This window comes from Betta splendens, chromosome 8 (genome assembly GCF_900634795.4).
Source record: "Betta splendens chromosome 8, fBetSpl5.4, whole genome shotgun sequence".
NCBI lineage: Eukaryota > Metazoa > Chordata > Actinopteri > Anabantiformes > Osphronemidae > Betta > Betta splendens.
The window spans coordinates 13,445,129-13,456,605 of NC_040888.2; the positions used below are offsets into that span (position 1 = coordinate 13,445,129).

At 40.8% G+C, this 11,477-nt stretch overlaps 1 protein-coding gene across 6 annotated transcripts; it reads left to right on the top strand.

The window, feature by feature from the left end:
* The first annotated feature begins 2,803 nt into the window (after nucleotides 1-2,803).
* LOC114861009 (MBT domain-containing protein 1-like) lies at nucleotides 2,804-11,265 on the top strand. 6 transcript variants are annotated; one of them, XR_003786701.3, is made up of 18 exons: nucleotides 2,804-2,953; nucleotides 4,209-4,455; nucleotides 4,792-4,925; nucleotides 5,471-5,621; nucleotides 5,708-5,787; nucleotides 6,120-6,237; nucleotides 6,407-6,541; nucleotides 6,679-6,767; nucleotides 6,864-6,962; nucleotides 7,057-7,234; nucleotides 7,327-7,382; nucleotides 7,555-7,659; nucleotides 8,050-8,197; nucleotides 8,335-8,417; nucleotides 8,495-8,732; nucleotides 9,384-9,459; nucleotides 9,561-9,749; nucleotides 10,221-11,265. XR_003786701.3 is itself a non-coding variant. In XM_029159969.3 (18 exons), exons 1-18 carry the CDS (start codon nucleotides 2,933-2,935, stop codon nucleotides 10,331-10,333), a joined length of 2,256 nt encoding a protein of 751 aa, XP_029015802.1. In that variant the 5' UTR covers nucleotides 2,804-2,932; the 3' UTR covers nucleotides 10,334-11,265. The 6 variants fall into 6 exon arrangements, 5 of the variants coding, with proteins under 5 accessions (XP_029015802.1, XP_029015803.1, XP_029015804.1 ...); XM_029159969.3 differs by having other exon boundaries at nucleotides 9,384-9,455; XM_029159970.3 differs by having other exon boundaries at nucleotides 7,057-7,228; nucleotides 9,384-9,455.
* The last annotated feature ends 212 nt before the right edge of the window (nucleotides 11,266-11,477 follow it).

Consider the following 11,477-nt stretch of genomic DNA (forward strand, 5'->3'; position numbering starts at 1 on the left):
TTGAATAACGTTAAAAGTTGAAAAGCTGAAAACGTGAAAAGTAATAGCCTGCATCGTCTAACGATGACGCACGTTTAGAACGTTGAACGATGATTTTGCGATGAAGCGTTGAGAAGTAGATAGCGACCGAAAAACGGGGCGAAATAATAAGAATAATAATAATAAAGAGCGAAGATCTCAATAGTGTGAGAGCTGTTCAGCTCTCCCACTAACTAGAAAAAGTAATTTCTCGAGAAATTACGTGGGAGAGCTGATCTGCTGCCGCAACGATGACAAACGCTGATTAAGCTGCTGACGTCAAAAAGTTGACTACGGCAAAACGATGAAAACGATGAAAACGAGAAAACGTTGACAAAGATTAAAACGATGACAAAAGATGGCGATTAAAAAGATGATGATTAAAAAGATGACCAAGGTCATACTATGACAATATTAAAGAGATGACAATGATTCAAAAGTTGACCACGGTTAAAAGATGTCAAAGATTAAAAGGTTGACCAATGTGCATTGTTGACAATCATAAATAAGCTGACTATCTTTTTGATTTGAAGAAAGTATTTGTAAATAATTACCTAACTGTGTAATATTTTAATAACTAGTAGAAATTTACCAGTCAGAAACAAAAATCTTGCCATTTAGGTAATAAATTACATTGGTGCTTTTATTTTGAAAGGATTTAGAGGTTGTGTGTGGGCGATTACTAAACTATAAAATAGTCATTAGATAGTCAGAATTTATCATTCAATAGCAAGAATAGCCCTATTAAAGCAAAGATTTAGATTTAGCCCTTTCAGAATAAAAGCACCCTAATAAGTTTGAGTGGCTATTTACTGAACTCTAAAGTAGTCCCATTAACGATTGGTAAGTATTCAGAACCACAATTTTTTTTAATCAATCTTGCCATTAAAGGTAATAAATTGTAATTGGTGCTTTTATTTTGAAAGGATTTAGAGGAAATGTGTGGGGGTAATAGCGTAACTGTCAATTAGTCTTTAATTACCCATTCAAAGGCAAAAACAGTGCAGTTAAAGCTAATAATTGGCATTGGTGCTTTTATTTTGAAAGGATGTAGAGGAAGCACGTGTGGGTAATTACTAAACTGTTAATCTATATTTAAACAGTCATAATTACCCATCTAAAAGCAGAAATATTGCTATTAAAGCTAATTATTTGGCTTGGTGCTTTTATTTTGAAAGGATTTAGAGGAAGTGTGTGCTTAATTACTACACAATCCAATAGTGTAGATGAGTAACCAGTAATAAGCATGGAACTGCTGTCTACACTGAGCATCAGGAGTTTGACCTGTCAGTGAAATCTGCAGCTGCGCCGTCGCCATGGAGACGAAAGGCGGGAAAATCAGGCTCACTCTGCTCTGTAAAAGCAGAGTTTCACCCTGTATAAACAGGCTTGTTTCAGCTAAACCATGATAGTTATCACAAAAATTATTTCATTTTACGAGTCCCAAGGCTTCAATGAGCAAATGGTGTGAATTTTATGTTTAAGGACAAAAGCTTGTAGCCACAGTGGCAATTTCAAAATATGTCTCCTCTGTTTTTCTCCCCAGACGTCTGCCAAAAATTATCATTAGAGTCTATGGGAGAATTTCAGGATCTCTCTGCACTTTGAGGTCCATAGCGACTAAAGTATAGGTCTGAGGGTATATCCAGACACATCATTAGAAAGAAGACAAGTATGACTACGATTTAGTGAAGTAATTACGTTGATAGAGTAAAAATTGTGGCTGTAGTGACGAGTTAGAGACAGAAGTTCTGTCTTAAAAAAGCGCACCTTCTCACTGTAGCTGTGACATCACGCACTCTAACAGACCCAATACACACTAATGGAAAAGCTGAAAATTTAACAAAAACCACACCATATTTAAACGCTCACAAGTTGTAAACTACAAAAGATACGAGGACGCTGATTTACACGGAGAACGATGAAAGATGATAGATGCTTTTGACGTTAAAATGACGTTTCTACGCCAAAGTATGACGATGATAGACGCTGATGAAAAGAGGGAAGTTGACAGAAAGTTGAACGATGATTCCCATAGACGACCATTATAAAAAAACGACGAAAAACGTTGAATAACGTTAAAAGTTTAAAAGCTGAAAACGTGAAAAGTAATAGCCTGCATCGTCTAACGATGACGCACGTTTAGAACGTTGAACGATGATTCTACGATGAAGCGTTGAGAAGTAGATAGCGACCGAAAAACGGGGCGAAATAATAAGAATAATAATAATAATAATAAAGAGCGAAGATCTCAATAGTGTGAGAGCTGTTCAGCTCTCCCACTAATAATAAAGAGCGAAGATCTCAATAGTGTGAGAGCTGTTCAGCTCTCCCACTAATAATAAAGAGCGAAGATCTCAATAGTGTGAGAGCTGTTCAGCTCTCCCACTAATAAGAAGAAAAATAAAGAGCGAAGATATCAATAGTGTGAGAGCTGTTCAGCTCTCCCACTAATAAAGAGCGAAGATCTCAATAGTGTGAGAGCTGTTCAGCTCCCCCACTAAAAATAAAGAGCAAAGATATCAATAGTGTGAGAGCTGTTCAGCTCTCCCACTAATAATAAAGACCGAAGATATCAATAGTGTGAGAGCTGTTCAGCTCTCCCACTAATAAAGACCAAAGATATCAATAGTGTGAGAGCTGTTCAGCTCTCCCACTAACAAGTATCAATAATCTCTGCGGAGTCGAGGCTCCTTCCGTTGTTGTCCAGTAGGTGGCCCTGGTGAAATCAGTGTCTCATGAAAACTATGCAAGCGAAGTAGAAGCAACAGCCAATTGGAGTTCAGTGTCTCTATTCCCGGCGCATGCGCATTACGGTTATGGTAATTGTGTTGATATGTCTGCTGCTGGATTTTAAAGATTATTTCTGCAGGTTTTTTGTTTTGCAGAGACTGTCCTGCTGCGGTCTGAGCTGATGGAAAACTCCAGAGACTTGGTGAGTTGTGCGGTCTGTCGGGCCGCTGAGAAGCCTCACTTCCCTCCTTTGTTGTGGTTGTCATAGCGGTTCACGGCGTTTGTTAAAGCCTGCTTCAAAGCGACAACTGACAGAATAGCAGAGCAAAAGTCCATTGAGAAATCGATCATTTTAATATAATCAAGCCCTAAACAAAAATCGAACCGTTAAAGACAATCATCATGCGAGACATATATTAATTTAAATTTTAGGGTTAAGCAGTATTTTTATCCAGTTTTTACATTTTAATAAATAGCTACTTAAATCGCTAAAATGTTGATTGAAGTGCTTTGCCTTTTGCTCCTACAGTGTCTTTACAAATCGTTGTTCTACTTCTACTGATTTGTTTACTCTCAATAGGTGCCAGCACATTTTAGTTACTCGGATATCTTTATATATTTTTTGTTATGGTTTCGCAACACTATGTACTATAATACAGAGTTGAGAGGCGATTCAGGCAAGGTGAACCTTTTAAAAATGTGTTTTTGTTTTCCTAGGTGCCTGCACAATACGCCGAATTTATTAGTGGTATTTGTTATGTTGAAAATGCCCGTGCATTGTATTCTGTGGGTGTCATGAAACTGTCTGACGTCCAAGCCACTTACAATTGAGTGAATAGTTGCGCTCCTTCGGTTCTGGTGCTTGTCTTGGGCGCCAGATCGTTCTTCCGCTGTGTCCCTCTCTCTATTGTCAATCAGACGCTCGCTTCCTCCCTCTCACCGCACTGCAGTGGTGCTGCTTCACAGTTTCACAGCATGAACCCAAATGATGTAAACATACAAGGCAACAGCTGAGAGTTTGTGTGTGTGTGTGTGTGTGTGTGTGTGTGTGTGTGTGTGTGTGTGTGTGTGTGTGTGTGTGTGTGTGCGTGTGTGTGTGTGTGTGTGTGTGTATTGACTGCATGACTCACCCTGCCAGTTCCTAATAATACAGGTAGGCCTCCTTATAATTTGGCCAGTTCATTTAGTAAATTCAACTAAATAGATGAAGTAGATTCCAAAAAATTGGCTCGAACAGAAATCGATATCACTCCGGCATCCGACATATTCACATTCTTTTACCCTTTGCAAAGTTGTTTTGATATATTTAGAATTTGACAGAATTTTGACAATATATAAATTGCACAAATAAAATGTAAAAAAACACATTCAGTTACTTAATTCTGTGTTTAGCCACTTTTAAATCTTTTTCAAAATTTGACCAAACTTCACAAATATAATATAACTTTCATCATTAGGTGGAACGGTCGTCCAGGAAACGCAGAGACTCTTTTGGAATGCTGGATGGTTTGGAAGAGGACCGGAGCAGCTGCAGTACAGAATCCAGCGGAGGAAGCGGAGCCTCCAGCCCTGAGGACAGCGAGGACGAAGACCTAGGAGGAGGAGGAGGAGGGGTGACTCAACTCCCTCCCTCCTCCTCCTCACTGACACTCATCAAGACCAACGGGCAGGTTTACACCTACCCTGATGGAAAGGCAGGCATGGGTCAGTATGGCAAAGATAATCACATTTTCTGGAAAAAGAAATATCTATAATTTATCAAATGAATAATTCATTCATCAGTTACTTTTTGTAAAGCTGGAGATTTTTGACTTATTTATGACTTATTTATGACGAAAACAGAAGTAAGAAGATCCTGTCCTGACATTTTCACACAGTTTACAGTAAAGCAGCTGCTGCTGTACTAGTGATGAAACACTTTTTTTGAGACATGGTTTTCTGTCAAGTTCAGCTTTTCAATTTCTAACAGTGGAAAATCGGTGGGAACATGGGGATTGGAAGCTAAGAAACCAAGGATACATATGTGCTTGTTTCTCTCAGCTACATGTGAGATGTGTGGCATGGTCGGAGTCAGAGATGCTTTCTACAGTAAAACCAAGCGGTTCTGCAGTGTGTCCTGCTCCAGAAGTTACTCCTCCAACTCCAAGAAGGCCAGCATCCTCGCCCGACTACAGGTAGAAACATGTTCAACATGTTTTATGAAGAGTGTGGAGAACTGATGAACTAAGTCCCTCTGTTTAATTTAACTGACCTGTGCAGTTATTTTTCATCCTGATGATTCTAATCTCATACAACTATACAGTTTCAGCCTACTACGTATAGTGGGGTTTATACTGTATAGTATATGTATCATACATATAGTATTTGGATTTGCAGAGTGACAGAATGTAGCCTGGTACAAAACAGAAATGGGTTATTCAGTTCACAGTTTTGTGTGTGATATAGTACGTGAACTGTTTGTGAGAATTTTTACTAAAAACTGTGGTTTGTACAGTTTGTACTGTAAGTAATTAGTGATGCATGGAATCAAACAATGAAGGCCGTCTTGATCTTTTCAAACATCTGATTTTTGCTGTTCTTGTGTTTCATGGCCTTATTTCTGGTCCTTTACTCTCGTAGTAATTTAGAGATACTTAAAACACTTAATGTGAATATAACTTTATAGTGTGATTATTGACTACTGTACTTTACTTCACTCTACTCCTGTTCTACTCTAAAGGGGGAGCTGGTCTCTGTCTCTCAGACCTGTCTCTGTGTTTTAAAGGGGAAACCTCCTACTAAGAAAGCCAAGGTTCTGCAGAAACAACCCCTCATAACCAAACTAGCCACCTACACTCAATCCAACCAGCAGAGTGGCGTTAAGAAGAGCAGTGAGTCCCCGGAGCAAAGTCAATTCTGTTTTAACTTCTGAAAGCAGCCAACGTGTAGTTTGGTAATATTGTGTGTTTTGCTTTAGTTTCTGTGGAAGTGTTTGACTGGGGTCGTTACCTTGGAGATGGCGATGTCACGGGGGCACCAGTCAGCTGCTTCAAGCATGTGAGTTACACACACACACACACACACACACACACACACACACACACACACACACACACACTTTTTTCTTTTTAGGCTTAGACTGCTTTTTCCTTTATGCTATTTTCACCATTTTCAATTAAATTCAGTGACATGTGAAACAATGTGTTAATGTGTAGCAGCTTGTTACTGATCTCAGGCGATACCTTCTGAATAAGAATGTCTAAAGATAGAAGCTCAATATAACTCTTCTAGGAGTCAAAAACAAGAACCAAATGCTTAATAAATAATCCTGCATTTTAGAACAAATGAATTGTTCTTTTAGTCATTTTCTCATTGTTGTTGTTGTTTAGGTGCCAATGGGGAAGTCGTGGGGCGACATCACTGAAGGCATTCGAGTTGAAGTGCCAAACACTGACAGCAGCCTGCCAATGAAGGTTTACTGGATTGCTGGCATCATTAAACTGGCTGGTACGTGCACATAGTATACCAACAATATGTGCACCCATATGTTGAAACTATACTATTTGCAGGAAGGTTACCTTCATTTCCTTTCGAACGGACTAGATGAAACATCTTGGAACTTGAACCTGAAAAACAGGAAACATCATTTATTATCAACATTTCTGTGTCTGAGCAGGATTCAAGGCCTTGATGCGCTACGAAGGTTTCGACAGTGACTCCACTAGAGATTTCTGGTTAAATCTGTGTGTGCCGGACATTCACCCAGTCGGCTGGTGTGCAGCTGGTGGGAAACCTCTGGTCCCCCCACAAAGTAAGAGAGCAAGTTTCAGTTGAGATATTTATATTTTAGGATGTATCTTCATAGTAACAGAGATTGTGTATTTGGGATTCATGGTGCCTGATGATCTGTTAGCTAAATTAGATTGATGTGTGTGTGCACTATTTTAGCCATCCTGCACAGGTTCAACAACTGGAAAACATTTCTGATTAAACGACTGACTGGATCCAAAACACTCCCACCAGACTTCTCCTCCAAGGTCATACATATTTGTACTTCTATACTTGTTAGGTAGTTTGTTGAATTAGGGTTTAGGTTTAGGTTTCAAGCTTTCTCACTCATTTTCCACTAACAGGTACAGGAGAGCATGCAGTTTCCCTTCAGGAAGCAGATGAGGGTGGAGGTTGTGGATAAAACTCACCTATGTAGGACTCGGGTGGCTGTGATTGAACAGGTGGGACTATGTGAAGGTTTTTTTCCTGCATATGTGAAACGCAGACCTACATCTACTACTACATCTTGTAGTAGTCTTGTGTGTGACGTTGCAGGTGATCGGCGGCCGTCTCCGGCTCGTGTATGAGGAATGTGATGACGGGACCGACGACTTCTGGTGTCACATGCACAGCCCTCTAATTCACAGCATCGGCTGGTCTCGGTCCATCGGACACCGCTTCAAACGATCCGGTTGGTCAGCTGACGATTCACCATCTGCCCACTCTAGTAATTGTAATAGAGTTCCTTGTAGTATGATAAGTATATACAGTATGAGGCATAACTATGATGTGCTCAGTGCTGTAGCATTAATGTTTGGATTTCAGATGTAGCCAAGAAGCTGGATGGTCTGATGGACGCTCCTGGACAGTTGTTCGCTAAGGTAAGAGCAGAGTTTATAGGAAAAAAAGAATATAATCTATCTATCACACGTTAGTTCCCTGTCCCCACCACAAGGTTGCAGCATAAATCCAGGCTGTGTTTGATTTTGCTTTGTGTCAGAGCCTTTACTTAAAGAAGCATTCGTTCCCATTCTTCACGTCTGCTGTGCGCAGGTGAGGGAGGTGGATCCGGAGGGTGCGTGGTTTGAAGACGGCATGAAGCTGGAGGCCATCGACCCCCTGAACCTGTCTGCTATCTGTGTGGCTACGGTCAGAAAGGTGAGGCCCGGAGTGAAGGGTGAAACCCAACCGACAGCCGTGAGCTGGAACGCTGGAGGTTCAGCTGGAGCCTGTGAATAATTTGATGCCGGCTGCACTGTTCTGTTCCTCCATCTTGCATCCAGCCTGTCTCCATCTTTATTGCATTTTTCCTTCTCTTTGTCCAATGTTACTTTTCCTTCTCTTCTCTATCTCACTCTACTGTCTCTCCTCCATGCTGAATAATTTCTCTGCATTTCTCTCTTTTCTATGCTCTTTTTCCTAAATATTACTTTTCAGTCCCTCCACCCCCTGCCACCTTCCATTCACCTTCCTCCTGCCTCCATCTTTACCCTCCTCATCTCCTGACCTGTCCATGTTTTTTGTCCTGTCTTTTTTCACTTTTTGCAGGTCTTGGCTGATGGGTACCTGATGATTGGTATTGATGGCTCGGAGGCAGCTGATGGTTCAGACTGGTTCTGTTATCATTGCACGTCTCCCTCCATCTTTCCTGCCGGCTTCTGTGAGATCAACAACATTGAGCTGACCCCACCTAGAGGTACAACATATCATACACCACTCACACACTTAAAATATATATATTTTTTTAAAGTCTGTTTAATATATATATTTTAAATAACCGGTTGATGAAAATTGTAAAATAATCTTTTATTTTATTCCTATTGTTCCTTTCAGGTTATACCAATCTTCCCTTCAGGTGGTTTGAGTATATGAAGGAGAGTAATTCTGTGGCAGCTCCAGTAAATCTCTTCAACAAGGTAAAAATGTTATTTAAATTGTGCATACATAATTAAATGTCCAAAGTTAAACTCCTAAGGTCCTTCTCTTCCACCAGGATGTGCCTAACCACGGTTTCCGCCCGGGTATGAAGCTTGAGGCTGTCGACCTCATGGAGCCCCGACTGGTCTGTGTTGCTACAGTGACCCGCATCGTTCACCGGTTGCTGCGGATACACTTTGACGGCTGGGAGGATGAGTATGACCAGTGGGTGGACTGTGAATCACCTGACCTGTACCCAGTTGGCTGGTGTCAGCTAACTGGATACCAGCTGCAGCCTCCTGCTGTCAATGCAGGTACATTAACAACAAACACCCTGTCTCACACTCTTTCATTCAGACCTACACTAACCTTAAAGGATTGCAAGCAATATGACAAGTCACCAGAGATTCAGGAAAGCATTGAGCTTTAACCCAGGTTAGCCTAGGTACTGTACAGGTAAACGCATTAAGACTCCTGGTAGACATGGTTATTTTAGAAGGTGCTGGTCTGTGTGTGCAGACTATTTATCAGGGCAGTGAGTATTTCAGACACGAAGCCTGTAAAGTGATCTCAAGTGATCTAACATTAAACGCTGTCAGTCAGACCAGAGGAACATACTGACCTGCTTTGCAGCAGACGCAGAGCAACGATTTCTGAAGTAATTCATAGACATGCATCAAGCTGTGATTGACAGAATAAAACGATAAGCACAGTTGCAACTACTGCCAACTCAAGAGTTGGCTTGGGAGAAGGAAGTCGATATAAAACCTAAAACATACTCTGTACACTGTGTAAATCAAGTAAATTAAAACATTTAACAATGTGTGGTCGTTAATGATCCTTCTTGTTTTTAGTGAAATAACAATATGTAGGAAAGATAAGCTCGAGTTTTAACTTGAGCATTTTAGTTGACTTAGTGTGGAGAGCTGCTACTGTAGACACTAATTCATGTGACTGTGTCTCAGGTTTCAGAGATCTACAGTCAGCTGTGTCCAAGCAGAGGAAGAAATCTCAACAATACAAAGGACAAAAGAAAAGTAAGTAAGTTACTAGATAACCTGTCTTAAATTATCCCACAAAATGGAATGTGTTGAAGTAATATGTTTATCCGTGCAGAAACTGAAACCTTTTTCTCCTCTTAGAGCGGAAGCTTCCCATTACCAAGCGACCTGTGAGTCTCTCCAGTGTCCTGGTAACAGGCGTACCCAGGAGCTTATCCGGAGATGAAAATGAGACTCCGCCCGATTACCCGTCACCACCTACCCCCTCCTCGGCAGCCCAGCCCTCCTCTGTCCACCCAGACAGCAGCCCCAATGCTGACGGGGGAGCAGGTGTGTACATGTGTGTTACACCAGACTAGAAACATCATTAATGTCAAATATCTTTCTTCTTAGTCCTGGTCATCCACTTGGAGGGACTTTGGCCTCTCTCCACAGTACACTCTACTGTGTAGAGTGTAGGTTTGACCCCTAGTATTTAAAAGCATTCTTTGTTCATTATTCCATAGAATTTCTTGTCTATCCTCTTTGTCTTGTCTGTGTAAGACATATTCTGCTCAGCTTTATGGATTCTGCAGCAAGGAAGACCTGAATCGCCACCACCATGTTTTGTGGATGAAGTTCAGGGCTCTACTAAGGACAGAACGCTGACTTAGTCAACAGTGTTGTTCTTGCAACCATTGCTATTCAGTTATCATGAGTACCATGAATGTGGTTCCTGGATAGCACTGCATTCTATCTTGCTCTTGATGTGGTCTGTGTTGTTATCTGCTCCAGAGTTGAATGTTATTTTTCTTTATGTAGCTTCACAGATTAAAGAAGAGAGCATGGAAGGGACAGAGTTATCTTCTGAAAGGACAGGAACCGCAACCAATGGGTCCTCGGGGGGAGACTTTTTCACCAGCCAGGACCACTAGTAGGCCTTATCCACCCCTCACTCACTTTGATCTTCCTATCCCCATCCCTTCATAAAGTTTCTACAATATGAGTTTTTATGAATCGTGATCATCAATAAACATTTTACTGCTTCACATGGCTGGTACCCACACACATCAGCAATAGAAGCTAAGTGATTAACTAAAGGGTTGATGGGTGTGTAACGTTGAAGCATGGGAGTGTCCTGCTGACTTTAATGTTCAGTCCACTCTATCCACGGTGTCCGCTTTCTCACTTCACCTATTATTCTTCCACAACAACTTACCCTCCACAGGCCAGATCACTGTAGGAGATGTTAGTGCCACAAAGGAGGAACAAAAAAAGACGAATGATTTATCATTTGCAGCTTTGTGCCTCTGTGGGGATGAAAGGGATCAGGAGCCTTTTTACATTTGTGTATAAGGATTTTTTTTCACTGCCAAGATCTTTGTATGTTGAAGAGTCAAAGCTCTTAACATAATGAACCAGAAGAATAGTAATAATAATATTGTGTCATGTTGAGATTAGCAGTAATTTAAAAAACTGGACTGTGTGTGTGTGTGTGTGTGTGTGTGTGTGTGTGTGTGTGTGTGTGTGTGTGTGTGTGTGTGTGTGTGTGTGTGTGTGTGTGTGTGTGTGTGTGTGTGTGTGTGTGTGTGTGTGTGAGAGATGTTGTGTTTGAAGAACAAACCAGCAAGAGAAACAACCGCTTTGTTTTCTAAGGCACTGATAAAATGGCTGAGTTCAGTAGGAATCTCAAAATCTGCCAAATGTGTGTTTTTACTGCAAATACAGATTGATGAAAATGTCTCAAGAGTAGCTCAATGTTGCATTTGTGTTCACATTGGATTTCTGGGTGTCGACACTGCAGCTGTGAAGTTTCACACAAGAACAACTTCAGATGTGAAACAAATTATTGGTTACTTTTCATTCATTTCTGTTTTAGGTTTTATAAAAACAAATGAAAAGCAACTACTTCAGCACTTCAGAAATGTATAAATATTTCTAGTATGTTTATGCACTTACCTGTACTTGCTTTTTTCCAAGTAGTCACTGGTGTGTTCATACTGGGAAGTTTGGTTGAATATGTATGAAGATCAAACTTCCCACTGGAATAACATATAAAAGACTCCATTCGCTAACTAT

Coding starts and splice junctions, on each gene's coding strand:
- LOC114861009 (XM_029159969.3), top strand. CDS start 2,933: ATGGAAAACTCCAGAGACTTG. Junction 5,788..6,119: donor CAGTCAGCTGCTTCAAGCAT/GTGAGTTACACA, acceptor GTTGTTGTTTAG/GTGCCAATGGGGAAGTCGTG. Junction 6,542..6,678: donor ACCTCTGGTCCCCCCACAAA/GTAAGAGAGCAA, acceptor GCACTATTTTAG/CCATCCTGCACAGGTTCAAC.